The sequence below is a fragment of the Scophthalmus maximus genome, chromosome 9 (assembly GCF_022379125.1).
Source record: "Scophthalmus maximus strain ysfricsl-2021 chromosome 9, ASM2237912v1, whole genome shotgun sequence".
In the NCBI taxonomy this organism is placed as follows: domain Eukaryota; kingdom Metazoa; phylum Chordata; class Actinopteri; order Pleuronectiformes; family Scophthalmidae; genus Scophthalmus; species Scophthalmus maximus.
In genome coordinates, this window is record NC_061523.1 from 20,682,595 (window position 1) to 20,703,717 (window position 21,123).

The 21,123-nt window shown below is 44.7% G+C and overlaps 1 protein-coding gene across 4 annotated transcripts in view; it reads left to right on the forward strand.

Moving 5' to 3' along the window:
- Positions 1–954: 954 nt before the first annotated feature.
- Positions 955–21,123, forward strand: part of gria2b (glutamate receptor, ionotropic, AMPA 2b) — a 44,700-nt gene continuing 24,531 nt past the window's right edge. For all 4 annotated transcript variants that reach the window (XM_047334542.1, XM_047334540.1, XM_035649895.2 and 1 more), the window contains exons 1-2: positions 955–1,306; positions 1,500–1,640. In XM_047334542.1, the coding sequence (XP_047190498.1) occupies positions 1,222–1,306; positions 1,500–1,640 (226 nt within the window). In that variant the 5' untranslated portion in view covers positions 955–1,221. The remainder of the gene's footprint in view (positions 1,307–1,499; positions 1,641–21,123) is intronic.

The following is a 21,123-nucleotide window of genomic DNA, read 5'->3' on the forward strand; positions in this document are numbered from 1 at the left end:
TTTATTTCATTCTAATTTTTGGTGGGGTTCTGGACTGTAGGTCACATGAAAGAGAAATGCAACATTTCACTGTTTTCTGGCGCTCAATCAAAAAACAGAATCAAGAAAACGACCAACAGAATAGTTCCAATAATTGTAGACTCCATCCATTGTCTACCCCTTATTCCACTTGGGGGTCGCGGTGGGGGGGCCACATACAGAACCAGACAACCATTCACTCTCACATTCACACCTACGGTCAATTTACAGTCTCCAATGAACCTGACCCCATTCTGCATGTCTCTGGACTGTGGGAGGAAGCCGGAGAACCCGGAGAGAACCCACGCACACACGGGGTAGAACATGCAAACTCCACACAGAGAGGCCCTGGTTGGTTTGAACCGGGACTCGAACCCAGAACCTTCTCGCTGTGAGGCGACAGTGCCTTCACCAGCGTGCAGCCCCGGTTGTAGACTCAATAAACAATACCAACCAATATATGAAGGTGCTCTTTTGCTACTCGCATGTAAAATGTGACATTATAAGCCTATATTGACACTAATATTTGCTTATTGCGGGGACAGAACGTTCAGACGAGTCAAGGTTGGGGGGGGGGGGGGATTACAAGACGAATCAGTCCACTGCAAATTGTTTTTGATTCCTGTACTGCCAGTGACAAGCATCAGAAATATTAAAAGAGCTGCAGACATGTGATGACCCCCGTGCAGGATGTTATGAATCATCATGTGTTTCAGGATTTCACGTGCTGCTCACGCAGAAGCCTCTTCTGGACCCAATTGTTCCACGTATAGCTGAGAGAGTGTGGCGCGCTCACGCACTCGGCTCCTCTCGGGTCTCTTCGCCCCTTTTTCTTTTTTTCCTCATTAACATTCCTCACTTGTGGGTGTGATGCTGAAAAAAGGGGGGGGGGGGGGGGTCTCAGGCGCGCCGAGCGGAGACGCGCAGTGTCCCCGCGCGTTCAGAGGAGGAGGAAGAACAGACAGCAGCAGACCCTGTACAGTGCAGGCGACAATTCCTCCACTTGCTGGTGGCCACCTGCAAGGAAAAATTAATCTCTTCTCACCGCAAAATTACTAGTATTCTTTTTTTTTTTGATTCCTCCCCTCCAAGGCTGAAAGGTCTCCACTATGAGTCGGATCTAACACCTTCCGGAGAGGAACGAGGAATATACCAAGGCTCGTCTTCCCCTTTGGTGGATGTGGACACCTACAGACCGTGGACATGGACAAGATAGTGAATTTATCCGTTTCGGTCCTGCTGGTTTTATGGGGATGCGCGCTCGGAGGCTCGCCCAGTGTCCAGATCGGTACGTATCTCTATACACATGTATATCCATCAGTTCCCACTTGGGTGGAAAGGCGAAGACGCTGTGCGTAAAATGCGAAAAAGAAGGCGAAGAAGAAGAAGAAGAAGAAAAGAAATTGGGCTTGGCAAATGTCTTCTTATCTCTTGGCACATTTGTGTCTCGAGTGTAATTTGTGATGTGTTGTCGCCTCCAGGGGGACTCTTTCCGAGGGGCGCGGACCAAGAGTACAGCGCGTTTCGGATAGGAATGGTTCAGTTTGGCACTTCGGAATTCAGACTGACGCCTCACATCGACAATCTGGAAGTGGCGAACAGTTTCGCCGTGACCAACTGTTGTAAGTGACAAGAAACACATCCCTCTCCTCTTTCAGTGAATGAACACGAGCTTCCCCTCGAGTGCGCCATGTCATCCATTGGTTTATCTATTCCCATGTTGTTTCTTTGAGTTTTTCTTTTTTTTGGGGGGGGGGGGGGGGGGGGGGGGGGGGTGTACATGGGCTACATGTATCGGTCACCATGGAGATGGTGGAGATCACCCGAGCTGTCTTCTCAATATTCTGCGCTGCCGGGTGGAGTTGAGGATGAAAGAGCGCGATTCGCGTGGGCGGGAGGATGGAAAGTTGGTTTCCACAGTAACAGTCAGTCACATCCATCCCATTCTCATTCCGTCAGATTCGGGGATCAGTCAGGACGACACTGCAAACATGCATTTTATTTATATGTCCATCCGAGTTATTCTTTTCATCCTCGTGGAGGGGAGTGGGTGGGGGGGGGGGGTAATCGGATCTGATTCGAATAAGAATCGACGTGTTCGTGACCGATTCAGACATTTGACTGTTCTCTCCCTTTGCTCGTTAAAAAGAAGAAAGCAAGTGGAATCAATATGTCCTCGCCTCAGTCATTGTGCATTGCCCCGTCTCACGTTTCGAGAAGGATGGCGAGGAAACAAATGAGATGAGAACTTGCCGAGGTGGACATGTTGGGGTTTTTTTTCTTCTCGTTCTCTCGTCTTCATCTACCCAGTGTGAACGGATGTCACGTCTTTTCTCCCCGGTGCTCCTCCGTTGTCGGCTTCCTTGTGGAAGACTCCTCCTCCGCTATTATAGATTCACAGCGACGAGCGAGACACGAGGGAGGATTCATGAGAAGGTGCCATCTATAGATGACCGGCAGTCGGACTGTAGGTTCTTTTTGATGGAGCCCCGAAATCACGACTCGCATCCAACTCCATCACTTCCAGCAGCCCCCCCCCCCCTCGATCAGACTTGGACCAGTCACTTCTCTTTCACCACAAAGCATCGAGATGCCGACCGTTGTCTCTGGACCAGCCGCCGGCAGCAGGAGGCTGGGGTCTCTCAGTTTTTTTTCTTCTTTTTTTTTAACAGCCTCGGCTCCCACATTTCATTAGGGCGGTTGCCAGGCGACTGCTCCCCTCAACAGTCCCTTTAAAAACATAAATCAAACGCCTCTGATTGGTGCGCGCATCGGCCCAATCGATTTTCGTTACCATATGAAAGCGTCCTGCTCGGGGAGAGCTTCAGTGCGCGCGACGGCCTCACACACACAGACACGAGGGTCGGGCTCCACGTCCACACGTCACGACGACATTGGTTTCTATGTAACCATATACTGAAAAAAACAAAGTACACGATGAGACTGAAGAATTTGTTGCGATGTGTGTTTGACTGACTGATCTTTTTACGAAGGTATGACTCCGGATCAGGTCCAAACTTATCCAACAAAGTTTCTTGCAAACAATTAGCTCTGTTATCCCAGTCTGTAGGAGTTCTCCTACAACCTGATTCATTTACCGTTAGTCGGATTTCACCATTTTACCATTTTACCGCTAGAATGTCGCCTGATCAATAACATTAGTGTGATTCAGTAAAGTGTTCCGACTCTGCACCTGTTCCAGAAAAGCCGTGGGGCTGGATGAGATGGACGGGGCGGTGTGTTTTCATGCAGTACCATAGCACCGGAGTCGTTCTGGATATATTGCCATGAGAGCAGAAGAAAGACTCCCGGCGTGACAAAGCAGAGGCTGTTTGGTGAAATGTTTCGCCGGCGAGGGGAGACACCACCACCGAGCTGGAAGGATGAGGGCGACACAAAATTGAATCACTTTCATCCTTTTCTGAGGAAGAAGAACAAAGGAAAGTTCTAAATTCACGTGAGGCGCCAGTCACGGTGTGCGATAATAAACGTATCCCTTCTGGATGATCTTGAGGTGAACACAAAGAGCAGCATGTAGAGCGTCGGTGGGAAAAGGGACAGTTTTTTATTTGTAATACATGAGCCAAATGATGAGAGTTGGCTTCATTTAATCTATCAAATCATCCGAGTGTATGTAAGCCTCGTAAAAGCTTTGCGCTAACAATTTGGTCGAGCAAAGTACTGAGTGTGCGAGTAGTCAACTGAATGGAGCTGCTGCATGATGGTTCCGGCTGACGGACGTCTGGGGTCATCTTTAAAAAAGAAAAAAAATGCTCCCATCCAGTCATAACCATGCACACTATCAGGATGAATGCGTGGACATGTACGTGTTGGATGCATGAGAATTCCGTCTACCTCCTGCCACGGACGACTTGAGTTGGCGCTGGAAGGCCGGGGGGGGTGAGGGTGGCTGGGATGAGGGGAGGTGGTGGTGGTGGTGGTGGGGGGGGGGTCTGCTTTTAAGCCGGTAGATGGCAGCCTGCCTCACAGTCCGCCCTCCATCTGTAATTACAGTGTGTTTACACCACCACCACTCTGCCTTTTGTTAAAATGCACTTTAAGAGACGGCACACGGCGGAGAATAAAAGGAGAAATACTGAGGCCGAAGCTGCAGCTTTCAAAACGCTAAACCGTTACAACGACAGGGTTTTTATAAGCTTTCTCTCCCCCCCCCGCTTGGACTCCTCCTCGCCCACGTCGTCTCTACAGGGAGCTGCCGCGGCTAAATGTGGAGGAGCTTTGTCAGGTGTGAGCTTCCTGCTCTGGATCCGGTGATGGCGATTTGTCTTTTAATTATGGAGGGAAACACGAGGGGGAAAATGTAAATACACTTTGGTTGACGTGAAGTACAGAAACGGAGATGCAGCTTCGCCCCTCACACATTTGCAATCCAAAGTATTAAGATATTTTAATGACATATTTGAAGTACATCTGTGCAGAATATCCATACAGCCCAACTGAACTGTGTCTGTAGCGCTTTAGAGTTCTAAAATATGTAAGCACCACAAGTTGGCACAAACTATTTCATCAATTTTCAAATGTATTCTGTCATAGTCTAGCAGATCATATCCGCTATTTTATAAACTCCTATTGGTTCGATGTTAGTCTTTTATTTATCCCCTTTCCCTGCCAAGCCGATGTGATTCATGTGATTCAGTACAGACGGATACAGATGGACAGATGGATCTGTGACCTACAGACGCGCCACACTCTGGTCGTACTCGGCCCGTGCATCAGCAGCAGCAGCAACATACTCCATCAAGGCAGCGTGTCAGAGACAGTGGGAGGGAGGATGATACATCTCTCCATCAATAACAGTTCATCTGGACAGGCCTGCGTTGGCTGCCAAGACCAGGGGAGTCACTCTGACAGCATGTGTGTGTGTGTGTGTGTGTGTGTGTGTGTGTGTGTGTGTGTGTGTGTGCGGCTACATCGGTGTGTACTATCCACCCCAAAGCAATAAATTTAAGAGAATCTCATTTCAGACTTCCTAGAATATCGCCACCTCTGAGACCCCGACAAGGTTAAATGACCGAAGCGATCTGCGGAGTTGTTCAACACAGTATTCTCCCCCCAAAAAAAAAATCTTTCGCGAACATCCGATTAATCAGTCTCCAGAAGTTAGTGCAGCCTGTGACCTTCTTTGACAACTTTTGTGTTACACCAAAAAAACCAGAGACACGCGTCATCCTCCATCATCCTAAACGATTTACTACCGGTCGATGATTACAGTGTAAGCGCATCTTTCGTGTGAATAGACTTTTCCTTTAATACAGAAATTAGATCGCACTGTGAATCTCTCTCTACGTGTGCGAGACCTTGCTGCATGATCAAAAGCCGAAAGCCGACCATATTTCGTGTGGTGGAGAGCATTGGTTATAGCCAATTTATTTATTGTTCACACTTAATTAAGAGCATTCTCCCTCCATTTCGGAGGGAGCTGTGAAATATTAAATAGGCCTGGGAGCCGGCCGGTCAGAAAATGAGGCTAGAGAACCCTCTGCGGAGCTCCGCTTGCCCTGAATACAGCCCCCAACCCGAGCCCTTATCACTCTGTCCTCAAAAAACACACAAGACAGCGATGGCACCAGTTACGGCTCGGCTCGAAAAGTCTCTCAGCTGGAAGTCGCCCTCTGTCTCGTGTACCAGTTTGCTCGGTGCCTCCGAGGCAACATGGCTCAAACATGTTTCTACCATAAACTAGTCAGGAGGATTTTGTCCTTCAGCGAGTGGTGGCTGGCGCATCTCAAAAAGCCTCAATTGGACCTTTAAATGGCAAAATAGACCGGCTGAGGTAGATCACCAGGTTTTCACACGGTAAATGAATTTACAAAAACTTGTTTTCTGACTAGAAGAGCGACTTTTGTTTGCAGTGTGATTGCAAATCCAAACATAAACACGACTTATTCATCAAACAAATTGATTTTTCATTAATCTGGTATAATATTTAATCCTGAGTTGACTTCAAGTGATCGGTCAACTTCATCCACTCACGAAGAGCACGAAATGTAGTTTTAGGAAGAAAAATGCAAACAGCTACTGAGCAAACCTTGAGTCAAGATAGATATATTTATAAGATATATTTTCAAACAGGGTCAAGAGTGAGTTATTACAGTGAATTTCACCTGCGTTTCCTCCTCCCTTTAGTTGTCACGGTGAAATACAGTAGGTTGGGATACAGAACAGCACCAAACAAATGAAACCATCTTCTACTGTTTTGGTTATTTAAACCAACTGCTGTTGAAAGTAATAGCAGCGCTAGTACAATTCTTTGGCTTGTGGTATTGTGTGTTTGTACGAACAACTTGACACTTGACACTGTGCTTTAGGCTCTGTGCAATACACCTGCCATGAAATGCTTGCGTCATTCAGTAACGCCTCAGGGCTCTGTTTGCTCTGTACACGCTTCCTTTAGGTCATTCTATGCAGATGATATTCAACTGTACGTCTCGTCATATTTACAGTTAAATGCAGATAAAACGGAGGTCCTTATTATGACAACATCACGTCCAAGATCTCCCAGTGTATGGGGTCTCTTTCTCCAGCCAAAAAAATCCACTCTCCGAAAACCTTGGCGTCGTTTTTTGATCAGACTATACATTCTGAGCAACACGTCAAATCCCTAACCCCTTCTTGTCTATTTCATTTAAGAAAGATCGCAAAAACCGACCCATATTGTATCAAAACCTGAACTCGAGATGATCATCCGTGCATTTATTTCGTCCTGACTCGATTACTGCGATTCTCTTTATTCACCTGCCTCAGCAAATCATCTCTTGGCTGCTTATAAATGGTCCAAATATGCTGCTGCAAGACTCCTGACTGGATCCATCAAAATCACCCACATCACACCCATTCTATATTCTCTACACTGGCTTCCTATTAAATTCAGAATTCGCTTTAAGGTTCTTGTTATAACTTATAGAGCACCTGTCAATGCATTTAAAAAAAAAAGAAGCTCAAAACTCAATTATTCAAACTGGCCTACTTTTCTGCAATTTCTATTTGTCTTTCATTCTTTAATCTTATCATTGTATGCTTTTCTTGTAAAGCGCTTTGTGACCTGCTCTGAAAGGTTATTATTATATCAAATATACTTGCTAACTTACTTACTTAATGCCGGAGATGGGCACATTAGGCTCCTAATCTGACATAACCACCAGCATTTATAGAGTCGATAATTTGGTTTGGTTGAAGTGAACTGTTGCGGATGAGCGTCGGCCTGTGGATAAACGCAGACTGCGGACGTAGAAGAAGACATGTTAAACTCGGTCCCCAGTTTCCCTGTTAAGGCACGCTTCCCCCGCCCACCGCTACTGCACAGAAGTCCATTTAATAATATTAAATATATCGCGTGAAACAAATTGCACCAAATTCGACACCAAACGTCCTTGGGCCCCTTCACAGTACAACGTACCAAGTGTGATGCCGATAAGATCAACGGCTCTTGAGATATGCCGGACACATACTGTACATACAGACAGAGAGAGGTCTTCTTGCTTTATGGTTAGATTATAAGGAAGTGATGATGATGTATGGAGTCTCCGAACAGGCGCGCATCGCCACGGATGACTCCATCCTTTAGCTGAGCGAGCAAGTAGCACAGAAAAATGACCCCAGAACAGAGTTGTGGTTTGTTCAATCTTTCATTTCTTCACGTACGTTAGCACAGTAAACAGATTTCTCTCCGGCGAAAGTACCAGTCCAGTGTCTCTGCATTAGTGCGACTGAGGACATTTTTTTATTTTTTACATTTCTTTGGGTTTTGCGAATAAAGATCCACAGATTGCCGCCGCACAGCCCCGATCCTTATCTTTAAAACACGCATCTGAGGCTTATCCGTGGCCCTTTATCTCGATGTCCCCTCTCGTATCTTTCATCTAAAAGACTAAAAACAACTCGTCCATTTTCCCGCAGCGTTTTTCTTTTTTCTTTTATCACGCCACAAAAGCTTGTATACAGTGACAACAACATCAACGCCGACAGCACAATTTGGCCGTTGCTGTGGCGGAGGCGAGATCCATCACAACAGCCAGGTACTGTGTCCTGGAGACGCAGGGTCGCGAGAATGATTACAGATCAGCTGGCTGTGCCACGTACAGTTCGTCACTGATATGACGAAGAACGTCATTTAGATACATATAAATAGTGTATACGTATGTAAAGATATTGTTTACAGGTGGTCAGAAATTTACAAGATTTGTGCCATTGGGTCACCACCCCTAAAAATGTAGATTTATTGTTAATAGGTTGGTGCAAGTCTCACTGTAATCTTGTTGAAATATATAAAAAAAATGAAAATAAATGGAACAACGAGTTTTTTAGCCATAATTCCGGTTTTCATCTGTAAGGAGTTTGAATAAATCTCAAATTAGAAAACAGTAATTAATTAAAATCCAAACTTGTGCACACTTGTAAAGCAAAACAGAGACAAAAAAAGGCAAATCAATTATTAATTTATATCATAGGAAAACTGTTCCACACGTCTTCAGGAAAACTCTTTTGTGCAGGTCTTAATAAAACTGACTCAAATATTTGTCAAATCAACTCAAAGTTGAATTAACTGAGAGTTAAGTGGATTTTTCTTTAATTCGCCGAACAACCTTTTTCTGGTGAAGAGAGACGCTTTATTAGCGCGCAGAGACGGAGAACTGAAGACTAAGATTTGATCCGGTCGCCCTGTCTGGTCTCACGGGGGATGTTCTTGTCAAACGTATTTCACTGTGTGTATGTGTGTGTGTGTGTGTGTGTGTGTGTGTGAGAGAGAGAGAGAGAGAGAGAGAGAGAGACAAAGGGGAAGATTAAGAAATAGGAAATGATGAATGAAAATAAGAGGACAGAGTCGTGTGATGAGCAGAGCAAAGGGGCAGTGAACAGACAGACATGTCCGTGTCTGTTGTAATGTCAAGTCTCACTGAGCAAGATGTAAATGTAACAGTGAAGGAAAAGGGCAGGACGACTCAGGCTGAATGTGAATACAATCAAGGAATATATAGATATATATATATATATCTATATATTGCACTGCCTTTTCTGACTTTTTAGACAGGCAGGATACTAAACTACTGTATTAACAAGAAAAATGTAAGTATACCGACCATAGACTGTGTATAAAGTTGGACGTGACAGCTGCCAAAGGTGAAGCCAAAACATCTGGATCGCCCCCTGGTGGCTGGCAGCATAACCCCCCCCCCCCCCCCCCCCCCCCCCCCCCCCCCCACCTCCTCCGTGTTAGCAGATGGGACATGGAACCTTTAAAAAACAAAAAAAAAAAATCAAAGTACACTTTTAATACAGCACACTGATTGTGTTACACGTTTCTGATAAGTTGGGTTTTCAATATTCATCATGCTGTGAAAACAGGATGGAGGACGTCTTTAACATCTTGTGCACGAAAATAGAGACGCAGGGTGAAATGTTCAGCACTATACGACCCAAAAATCCATCCAGGGATAATGTCTGATTCTGTGTAGTGTTGACGCTCACCTCGCTCCGGTCTGAACCTTGTTTGTATCTCAGTAAAACCTGCACCGCAAACAGCCCAGTAAATCACCACCGCCCTGTCCCCGTCTCTTAACCCGAGCTCACTTTGTCCTCTTCATTTAGAGGCTGTGGTCCCCTGCACACATTTGCTTTGCGTTTTCAGCGGGGGGGGGGGGGGGGGGGGTCCGTGGCGCACGGTCCGTATCGTAGACAGAGTTATTGTGCTCTCCTACGAACTTGTTCCCCCCGACGGTTTTCCTGCTTGAACAAAAAGGCCTCGGTTGGATCGTAGCCAGCACATCTCGGCAGCTGCTGTCTTGTCAGTTACATTCTCTATAATTACGGCGAGTATTTGCTTATGCATCAGAGGGTATAAGCTGATATTACAGTTTCCATATTGTCGGCCAATGCGGGAATATTACAGGAAATTTGCGTTGGTCATTTCACTTTCGGGTTTCTTTTCTTTTTTGTTTCCTAGATTTCACATAATAACTTCCAACATTCTTTAAGTACGGCCTCTGCAAAGTACTGTCGCTGTACATGTGTGTACTCAAATTTTGAGTCTTAACATGGTGGCTGGGTTCTCCCTAGTTTCTAAGTTATACTGTCACTGATAATCAGTGTTGTTTTTAATGTATTCTGCTTGTGTTGGGGCTTTTAGTGTTTCATTTTATTATGTTTTTTTATGTTTGATTTTGTCCTTCGGCGACTGTAAAGTTAAAGTTGAAACGGCCTCCGATGCAGGAAACGCGTCACAGATGAGTTCTGAGCATTCACGAAAGTCTCTCTGGCTCTGTGATGATGTTTGTCCCGGGTTAAAGGAATCTTAGGTGGTTCACAATGTGACCGGTGGTGCCCCTAGACATTCTTCACATAGGTGGTGAGATGGGGCGACTGAAAACACCAAAAACTATAACTGAATTTCAATAATCCTATCATGCAGTTGTTGTATTGGATTTGAGTTTTTGGAGAGTTGGACAGTAAGTCTGTATTTCGCTACCTTAGTTATTAAATACTCCCTTTCCCTTACCTGCATTTGGATACTGCTCCTTCAAACATGTGACACTATTTAACTATTATAAAAAAATACACTTTATTGATTTAAATAAATCCCCTCGCCCCGGTGGGTGTTTATCTCATACAGTAGGTGAATGATGGAAGGATTCAGTCGAGTCTGGAAGGAGTTCGGAGGTTGGAAACAAGTTTTCCTATTTGGCTTGGGATGTTTTTTTATGTTCCTCTGTGTTTATGGTTTTTGACCAACTTCACAGACAAAGGGAAAAGACTTACCGCTAGTGGTATATTACAAATGCCAATATTCAATTGTAGTAGTTGTAGTGAGTAAGCATAGGAACTGAATCCCCAGGTTTTTTTGAGCAGATGAATCATTGACAAAATGATACTTTGTGACAGCAATGACGGACAAAAAGTATGATTATTAACAAACAGCATATGACAACGCCCTAAAGCTAATATGAAAGTAGAGTATGCTCGGCGGCGTCGGCCCCTGCAGGGTTTTCGGGATAAGATCGGGTCAAGCTCCCACGAGTAAAAATCGATCCCGGAGAGGGATTGACCACAAGGACGGCCAAGTATGTAAGTAGCTGCCAAACAAAAACCCATTAAACAGACAATGACATGGACAATTAGAGGCGGATAAGGAAAAAGAAACACAATGAGTCACGGCGAGAGAGAGACAGAGGGAGAGAGAGAGCACAAAAGCGAAGTCAGCCCCCGAGTCCCCGGGCAGGCGAGATCTCTGTGCGTGACAGGTGTCTGTGGGAGACACATACATATACACACACTCACACTCGCAGATATCTTCAGCTGTGTCCACGCCGAGGCAGTCGACAGGCAGTCGGAGCGTGATGACGCAGCAGGCGACTGCAGACGGTCCGCAGCTGTCTGCGGCCTGTGTCAACGCTGGAGAAGAGGCGGGGGGCCGGGGGGGGGGGCGTGGTCGCTCGTGCACGGGACGGTTTTAGAGTTTTGTGTTGGGGACCCGCAGTTCACAAGGTCTCACAATCTCTTTCGCACCTCAACGTCGGGATGAAAGATCTGATAATTTCTCTTTCCACCTTTTTCCTCGCCACAAGGAAGTCGCGCTAAAAGCGCTACATCCAATTAATGTTGTTAATGCTACATCCAAATATGCCGGCGCATCATTTTCTCTCCCAGTTCTGCTCTAGTTATTATCATGTTCTTTTTCAGCTAGTAGATCAGCTAATGCAAATGCACTTTATGGTCAATGCAGCTGCTAAGTTCGCCACGTTCATGCTCTTATCTTCACTAGTGCGGCAACAGTTAATCGATTAATCGATTGGTAACCGACTACTTAATTAATTGGCAACTATTTTGATAATCGATCGAAGTAGTTTTTATGGGGCGAAAAGTCCAAATTCTCTGATTTCAGCTTCTGAAATGTGAATATTTTCTGATTTCTTTGCTCCTCTGTGACAGTGAACTGGATAACTTTGGTGTGTGGACGAAACAAAACTTCATCTTGGGGTTTTGGGAAACACGGTCGACATTTTTCACCATTTTATGGATGAAACAACTAATCGATTAATCGGGAAAATAATCCACAGATTGATCGACAGTGAAAACAATCGTTAGTTGCAGCCCTAATCTTAACATTACTTTAGACATTAGTTTTGCAGCCGTTTGGTCGTAAACCAATGAATGGTACAAATTGAGATTTTGGCCTGATGACGGGGTTGCAATCACTTCTCTCGGGAAGTTTCCGGACCGAATTTCATCTCTGTAGAGTAAATTCACGAAAAAAATAAAAAAGGACAACTCAAAACATAAGAAACCTTAATGCCAGAAGAAAAAGTCAAGGCATCACAAAAGTCAGAAAGCTTCGTCCTCTGGGAACCATTATGGTCTGGACGGAAGCAGTGGACCGACTTGTAAAGATCATGATATATAAAGCTGTGGGTCAAAGTTAAAAGACACAATGTCCACTGTTGGCGTCACTCGGTGAACGAACAGCCGTGTCGTGTTTGAAAGTTCAGTGCTTTTGTCAAACCAATCAAATCGAGCAAACCTCCTCCTCCTCCTATACCTTCATCGACTTCATCGCTCTGTTTACTACATAACCTAAATCCTTTGCTCCTGTCCTAATCACTACAGCCAATGGAGGTCCTCTAACAATAGAATGTATCTATGGGCTGTAATAACCTGCTTGTATTTACAACATATGTGCTTTTAAAAAAAAAATATATATATATATACTGGAGATCAGTCTCTTCTCTCCGTAAAAAAAAAATCATGATGCCGACTCGTTGCCAATCGATTATCCAAAAACCATTTCTGACGGTCGGACTCAACGTAATTAGGGAGACACATCTGTGGAGAGCAAAACCATTCATAGCCCCTCGCAATCTCCACCGTATCATGACCTCAATAGCATTTTAATACGCTAATAGACTGCCACACCATTCAAAGTGTTGGCTTTTTGAAGCCAAGCGGACACATTTGCTGCCGAGCGCAAACCGGTTTGTGTTCTTTCACTGTAACAAGTTCTATTTGGTGTCATGTCTTCACGGCAACACAACCTTCTGTGTAAGAGGGGTGTTTATCAAAGGAGGGGCGGGGGGGGGGGATAAAAAATTTGCATGAAAATCCCCCAGAGAAAAGGGGGAAGGCATCAAATCCCACGAGAGGGCTGCAGCTGCAGCCGCAACCTCAATCTTTCACTTCCTAATGCTCCTTCTACTCCGTTGGACCAAGGCCCCCGGAAGGTCGCAACGCCCGCTCGCTCCCTTTTGCGGCGGCAAGATTTTTTTTTTGTAATCTCCACCGTTAGTTTTTTTTAACATGAGACTTTGTCACTGACACCGGTTCAGAGAGTGTAAAGCTCTGGCGGAAAGACACAATGTCAAAAGTGTTGTTTCCAGGGGGACACTGTGTGTGAAAGATGGAGCCGCTCTCAGGAGACGCTCTCTTCTCTTCCCCCCCGTAGGATGTGATCGTGCTGATCACAGCGTGCGTCTCATCATCAGCTTTTTTGACATCCGCATACTGTATCTTTAATCACGTTGTATCCTGGGTTTCCCTGGACAGTATAGTATAGTATAGTATACAGTAGTTTAGTATTACTCACATTATCAATAAGGGGCCACAGCCTTGATTGAGCGGAACTGCAGATGTACGAAGGCCTATAACATTTTTTAAAAAACAAGCTAATTCAAGCAACAGACTATTTCTTATTTTCTCTTGTTTTGTCAGTACTTTGTCAAGAGAAACTGTGAAATTTGAATCTCAAACAGCCTGAATTCCATCAGTACAACGGTGCCGTATCACATCATCAATCTGAGGCTCTGAGTTCCCCTCATCCAAGAAATACTGTTTTTGTCTTTCTTACTTTGCAACTTTTCCGAGTGCTACAGTGCGTCAGCGGCGCTGCGAGCGGGCACGTCTTGCGCCGACGTGTCGTAACAAAGCTTCTCACAAGGACATAATCCCTCCTTCTCCTTGAGCTTTTCCGATTTCGACCAAAGAGAGAAAGACGAGGCCCACACCCGACTGTTTGAGGTGCAGACACAAGGATCACCAAATGTGAATTCACCTTTAGTTTTACTCCGCCCTTCTTCCGCCTCGCATTTGATTGAAAGAGATGCTCGATGCTTGGTTGAATGAAGGTCACGGGCAGATTGATGAACTGAAGGGTCAAAGAAGAGGGGACGGGTCAGGGGTCAAGCGCGAATGGTGAGCTGATGAGAGACTTGAGGCCATCTCGCGCAGCCCTGAGAGCTGAGAGGTGATGCCTCATAGATGGAATATATCATTGCTCCATCACCCCCTCTGTACTGTATGGTTTCACTAATGAGGAAGAGAAGAGGGTGAAACATGGTTTAGTGCACCTACGCTTGTGATATATTCAAGTCTCATCCAGCACAGGATCATGAGCATTAATGCCTCTTCCCTTTTGCTTCACCTCTTTTGAGTTGATCCCCCGCTCCTCATCTTCAGCAAAACACTGGCTGTCTGGTTGCTATGGCAGCTGCTCCCCCGGATGCCGGATGGAGCTGCGTTTTCTAGAGAGATGTAACTGATTTTGCTCCGGCGGCTTCCGAGATCATTAGAACGCGGAGCCGCGGTTCTGCTTTTGTATTTGCACGAAAGGTCAGGGGATGCAAACATTTTTTTATTATTATTACAGGAGGCGGTCGGAATTTCGAACAAAGCAGCCGCGTGTGATCTATGAGGCCCGGCTTTCGCGGAATCAATACGGCTGGAGAATTGTGTATTGTGCTCCTCTGGATGTGTGCCGGTGCGCAGCAACACATCACGGCACAGCACAACACAGTGCTTCCCTCTGTTCAGATCTTGGAGGGAGGCAGTGTTTTATAGGGGGATGTTTTAAAGATATTGTAAAAAGGCAATGCATAACGATTGTGAATAAGCTACAAGTGAGATGGAACGCTGCTACGTGCTGGAATTTTGCTTAATTTTTTGTCAAGATTAGTTGTTACCTAGAAACCAAAGGTTTGGTTATCTCATGTTGGATAGATACTTGTGTTTCTTTGCACTACGCAGTCCGTTTACGGACGTGTAAGATGAATCTTTTAAACACTGGTTGAAGGTTTTAACGGGCAGCAATTCTGCAGCACACATGCACGTCCACTTTTTGAATCTTATTGATTCAAAATTCTGTCGAGTACATTGTTAGTTATAGCGTTAAGCAGCAGTCACGGATACTGATTTGTCAATAACTGGCATGGATGAGCTGTTCCTGTAGTTTCCGAGCCCCCCCCCCCCGGCCCTCCTTTCAGCTACATGCTAAAGCATCCAGAAGTTCATAGAGTTCTGTCCTTGAGAAAGCTACATCCTCCGTCCACGGCCGTCAGAAAAGCCTCCAGGAAACAGGTCAGCGAAACAAAAGGAGAAGAGCGAGTGGGAGGGACGGAGACACGGAGAGACGAGGCGAGGGGGGAGGGGAGGGGAGGGGGAGGAATCGGGAGTTGATAAGAACTGAGCCGTACTGTTCTTCTACAGAGCAGCTGCCGGAAGAGCTGCTCAAAGGCGGACAAAACCCCCCCCCCCAAACACCTCCCAGTGTGCCTCGCTGGCCCACAGCGACACCTCCCAGAAGTCTTCCTACATCGGGCCGCTCGAGAGCGTGACTGGGAGCTGTCGCCCAGGCAACAGCCTCTCGGTGCTGCGCAGCACGTACGCGCCGTTTAATTTAGCAGATGAAAGAATTTCAAACCAAGACGAGATTTCTCAGACGCAACTTTGTTCGGTTTTATGGGATGTTTGAATTTTTTATAACCCCCTTTAAAATGTGAGAACTCTTCCTGCATCTTTGGATGTGTGGTAACTTTGAGAAAAATGCCTGGAAACAAGTGGAACTGTGCAGCAGTGAATCGAAGCCATTTGGCTGATTCCCTCTTTTGCTTTGAAGGAATAAAGAAAAAATATGACATTTAAAGCCTCTACACTACATAAGACGATGGTGTGGTTTTTTTTCTGGAGGGTAGAGAGAACATGGCTGGAATATGTTACCCTGGCAACCGTCTACAGAGGGAATGAAACCCGGATCGTGCCTTTGTGAAAAAGCAGACAAAACTGTTAGAAGATATAAAACACTGCCAACACAAATTTGACTGCTTATTGATGAATAGTTTTGCTTTTACATTAAGTGTGTTTTTTTTTTTTTGCACATTGAGTCTTCCATTAATCCTTTAACCTAAAGAAATCCTTTGGGAATCGTGTGGATAGGAATTCGACTGGGGGCTTAACAGTGTTTTTAATTGAGACCGGAAGAAAAGATGAAAATACTTTAATGGTTCTTGCGTCAGAACCGTGTCTGTCCATTGTCTATTTCTGAGGCATAATGATAAGGATTCAAATATATATAGATATATAAAGAAGAGTTTTTACGAGAACATTTAGAAATACAAAGGTTTTGAAAGCATCTTTGTGTTGCCCTTGCTTCACCGACAAACAGGACTGAAAACATATATATAATTATATATATATTTGAAAAAGGCGTCTGCTGCCTTGCAGTGCTGGTGATTATAAGTACAATCAGCTCCATGTACCGTACCGTCCACAATAGATTTGACAATGTCAAGGAGCAGTTGCATTAAGCATTGACTTGGTTTTGTATGTGCAGGTAAATTTTAGTTTGGTCAGCTACAACTTAACGACCTTTATAAGGTCAATGAACTTTTTTGCAGATATGTTTAGTGGAAAAAACCAAAATCAGCTTTATGTTTTTTTAGTTGGAGATGAATATGATTTCTGAGGGAAGAGGTTGCTATTTTGGTCTATAGACAAATGCAAATTGCAAAAACTTGTAGCGAGAGGGTCTGAGATGTTGGTGGGTGAAGAAAGCATGAATACTTTATCACTTTCGTCTTTCCATTCTCTTTTGGAAAGAGACGGGACGGGTACTGATATGAATTTATCCCTCATCTAAACTATTTGGTTGCTGTAAACGTACCTTAAACATAAATTAAACATCTCTCAAATTAGGTTTTTTTGGGACCAGTAAGATAAGTTGAAGTGGAGGGCACGGATAAAACCTTGACTTAGTCCAGTTCTTTTTGGGGAGATGTGCAAGGTCAAATTCTTCCCCTCGCGGCTACTGTATCAGTGACAAATGTGCTCGCGTTGCTCCGACAGGCGAGGTGGTGGCTTCGAGCTGCCTCGCTAACTGGTGACAGATCAGCTTTACGTAAAAAAGCCCCTAAAAGTCCCGAGGCCGCTTCTCCGTGGTGAGGACACGGGTGTCGGAGAGGGCGCGACATCTAACAGGCAGTTCTGTTAGCTGTGACTGGACTGATGATGATTGTCACCGCGGTGACATAATATGTGTGTGTGTGTGTGTGTGTGTGTGTGTGTGTGTGAGAGACTGATTCATTTTCTCTCTCTCACTCTCATTCTCTCACATGCACTGCTGGTTATCTATTAAACATAAGATATCTTGTCCGCTGTCGATTTAACGGATGTCCCCCTCTGTTGCTTATTATAACTTGCTCCACATAAAAAAAAAGAGTTATGTTGCTAAACTTTTCCTCTGCCATTACATCAGTGCACTGTTTTTTATGATATGATAATCAGAGTACTTTGCAAATGTTTTACGCCCTGAATATGGCATGATCCCCCTTTATATTCAAACCTATTGAAAATATGAATATCATAGTGGCCTTTATTATAATTTTATTTTAATCAAACCTCGGTGTAAGTGTTTGGGTGTCATTCAGACAGACTTAAAATCATTAAAGTAACAAATATAACCAGTATCCTTAATTATTGTAATTTCACAATGGCTTTTCACAATTCAAATCAATGTCCATCTGAGCCTGGATGTTTTATTTGCATGCAATCGAGGCAAATCGAATCTGTGACCAGTGACGGAGCAGTAACGTAAACAGCGGCGGAGCGGCCGGAGAGATACCTTTCGGCGCCGCAGCGGCGAAAAAAGGAGGTCAGCTAATTGGGGCGGACTAAATATATATTTCACAGGGTACACCTTCTCCTCGGAAGGTGAAACGCGGTGCCAGAGTCACGGCTGCGACAGATTTAACATCCTCGTGGTAATGAGCTGATTAGAGCCGGCTGACGACCGCACAGTGTCCGCGGAGGGCCCAGACATTTGTAGCACCAATAATCAACAGAGGCTACGTTTTGCCCAGAACGCTGACATCATCCAGACACCAAGACAAGTCAACGAACATCGCCAGCATCTCCTCACATAGGGACTGGAGCCTTTATTTACCTCAGTTGCAGAAGGTAACAGGATTTGCCCTGTTAAATCTACGGCGGTACGCTGTTAAAACAAACTCAACCATGACATTTCAAATTAAAAGCCTTCTAGCGTGCACTGGAAAGAAAACCTTAACAAGACTTTTATTGTGAAACAATGTCCATTACAGTTGACTAGTCTCTTTAAAATATTCCATGGTCTCAACAGTGCTTTGAGTAAATGTATGTCGTGATTATGGCACTACAAAAATGAACTGAATTAATTTTAAATACTTAATTTAACAGCTTAATCAACTCCTTTTTTTTCTACCCCAGCCGAAGATAAATAGGTATAATCTTGATCACATTTACAATTGTCATCACAACAACTTTGTAAACAATTTAAAATGTATTGCTTTTTTATATCAAATCAATCAACTACCATCAAATTGCCATAGATGATTAATATATAATAATAACATTAAAAATGTGTATAGCCAAAACTGCATACCTAGCCAAGGCTAACATCCTATCGCTCCATGTGTGTGTTAAGATAGAGAGAGGGATCTATTTAACTTGTAAGCTGTGCCTAGATGTTGATGTAAAACATATGCGTTCGTCAGCATTGTCGACCTCAACGGGCGCCTGTTGACATGTAATGCAGCCTGAAGATCAGGAAGTCGACGATGGCGGATCCCAAGTCTTTGTGGCGCGTGGTGCGTTCGAGGCTGCCGCGTTCATCAGGGCACATTTGAACGCGTTGATCTGAAGGCGGCGAGGTGGCAGAAACCAAGGCCGTCAGCGAAGAGCTCGTAGAATGTCGGAGCAGTTATGATCTTTGCAACAACTCCGGCGTATAAAGTGCTGTGAAATCTATTCTCCATCCACAGTGATATAGATAATGATCGTTTCTCCTGCTCCTGTTCTACAGCATTCACCTCAGGGGGTTGTATATGTTTGACATTGCCCTTTCACAACAGGCTCATTCCTTCCACACCGCCGGCGTGTCGATGAAAGAATTAAACATTTTAAAGAGGAAATTCTCTCACACACCCACGACCGAACACAGACAGACAATGCACGAGCAGTGTTATGCGCTGTGCACTATTGTCTGCGGCTACAATGTCGGGATTACATGTTCCCAAATCGACCGTGTGTTTATCTCACATGAACATTCCCCAGACTAAGGCGACTGCATTTTTTCTTCTTCTTCCATTTAATCTTTTCGAACGGAATAGATACTGAATTTATAACAGTGAGAAGCATTTTTGCTCGTGGTGGTCAATTAGGGCGACCTCCTCAAAACTAGAAATAAAAAGATTAACCCAGTGGTTCAGTCCTCGCTCTCTCTCTCTGTTCAGAGGGTTTCAGGGGCCGGAAAAACTCCCTGGATTCATTGAAAAGCAGTCAGATGTGACAGAGGCTTAATGGCTTCTTTCCCCCCCACAATCCTCACTGTTTCTGAGAGTTACTGTTTGTGGCAGGCTTTTTCTTCTGTAGTTAAACATTTCTAAGTTCCTTTATTGAAGCAGCACATGCAGACGTCTCACCCATTTAAAAAACGTATTCGTTCTTCTGCTGTGTCACGTTCCGGAGCCCAGGAAAAGAAAAGAAAAAACCCCTCTGTGAACGGTCGCCGCACGGAGGAAAGTGGTGCATTGCTTCTGGATGTGAATTAGCACACTGGGGTAATAAGAGTAACATGTTGTCAAAGCGTTCTGCTCCGGCATAAGCCGCGGCACAGTCACGGGGAGATCCAGTCTCTTGGCATGAGCTCAGAGAGTTTTAATCCGGGGGCAAACTCGCCGAGCTCACCAGCGAGGGAGTGTCAGCGAAGACGGCCTTAGAAAACATGACAATACACAGACGTGACACGGAGGAACTCTACAGCTGCATTCGCTTCGGGGGATGGCGGCGCGGAGTGTGGGAATACAGTTTATTTTATGATGCCACGATGATGACAGGATCGTTTTCCCTTCATCTGAACACAAATGTCAGCTTTGCTTGGCACATAGAGGGAGCTATAAGTCCCATCATTCTCATGCTCTACAGCACAAAATGACATGAGCATACAAAGAAAAATGGCATCTATTTCATCAGCGACAGTTGATGATCTGAAATCCTGAAAGAGGCTGGGGAGTCCAGGGTGATAGAAAGGATATGCACGTATGGATTTTGCGAAGAACTGAGTTTCTACATTGTCCAAAACTTTTGTATGGACCAAGAACTATACAGTATTATCAGTATTTTCATCAGGACCAACCCCTTTTGTGAGGGATTTTTCAGTCCATTTCACTTCGTATAAGAATTGGATGAAATCCATTTCCAGTTCAGATTGTGACAGTCAAAACTCCAGCTCTTTTAACTCCCATCAAGACTTAAGTGAGATGAGATCAGCGAGGTCATCTGCTGAAAAGATTAGGAACAGTGCCTGAGACTGATGGAACACCCTCGACGGTTTGTCTGTGAGGAACATTTCATTGTGCGAGTTGATGGATCGGTTCAGATTTTGGAATCACCCGAATCACTGGCGGCAGATGAAAGCCGGGGCCCTGGCCTCGCGTATTTTGGCCTGTTCTTGATGAGCTTTGCATGTTTTGGAAGTTTGCAGCATAAAAGGCAGCATGGGGCTAAAGTAGCCTCCAGGAAGGGGAGGATGTCTTTTGATTATGGGGGCGAATGGTTTGAAGACTCTCGGCTGGGTAGAAAACTCAAAGTTTAAAGTGAATGAGTAACACTCACTGACTCTCTATACATCGCTTTGTGTGCCTGAGTAAAGCAGTCAACTATTCTAACTCGTCCCTGGTAGACTTAGAAAAGTAGCTGCTAAGTTTATATTAAAAATCTATTATTATTCCATATTTACCAAATTCATAATTGCCAAATTCATCTATAATTTCACTCCTTTTTACAATTCAGATA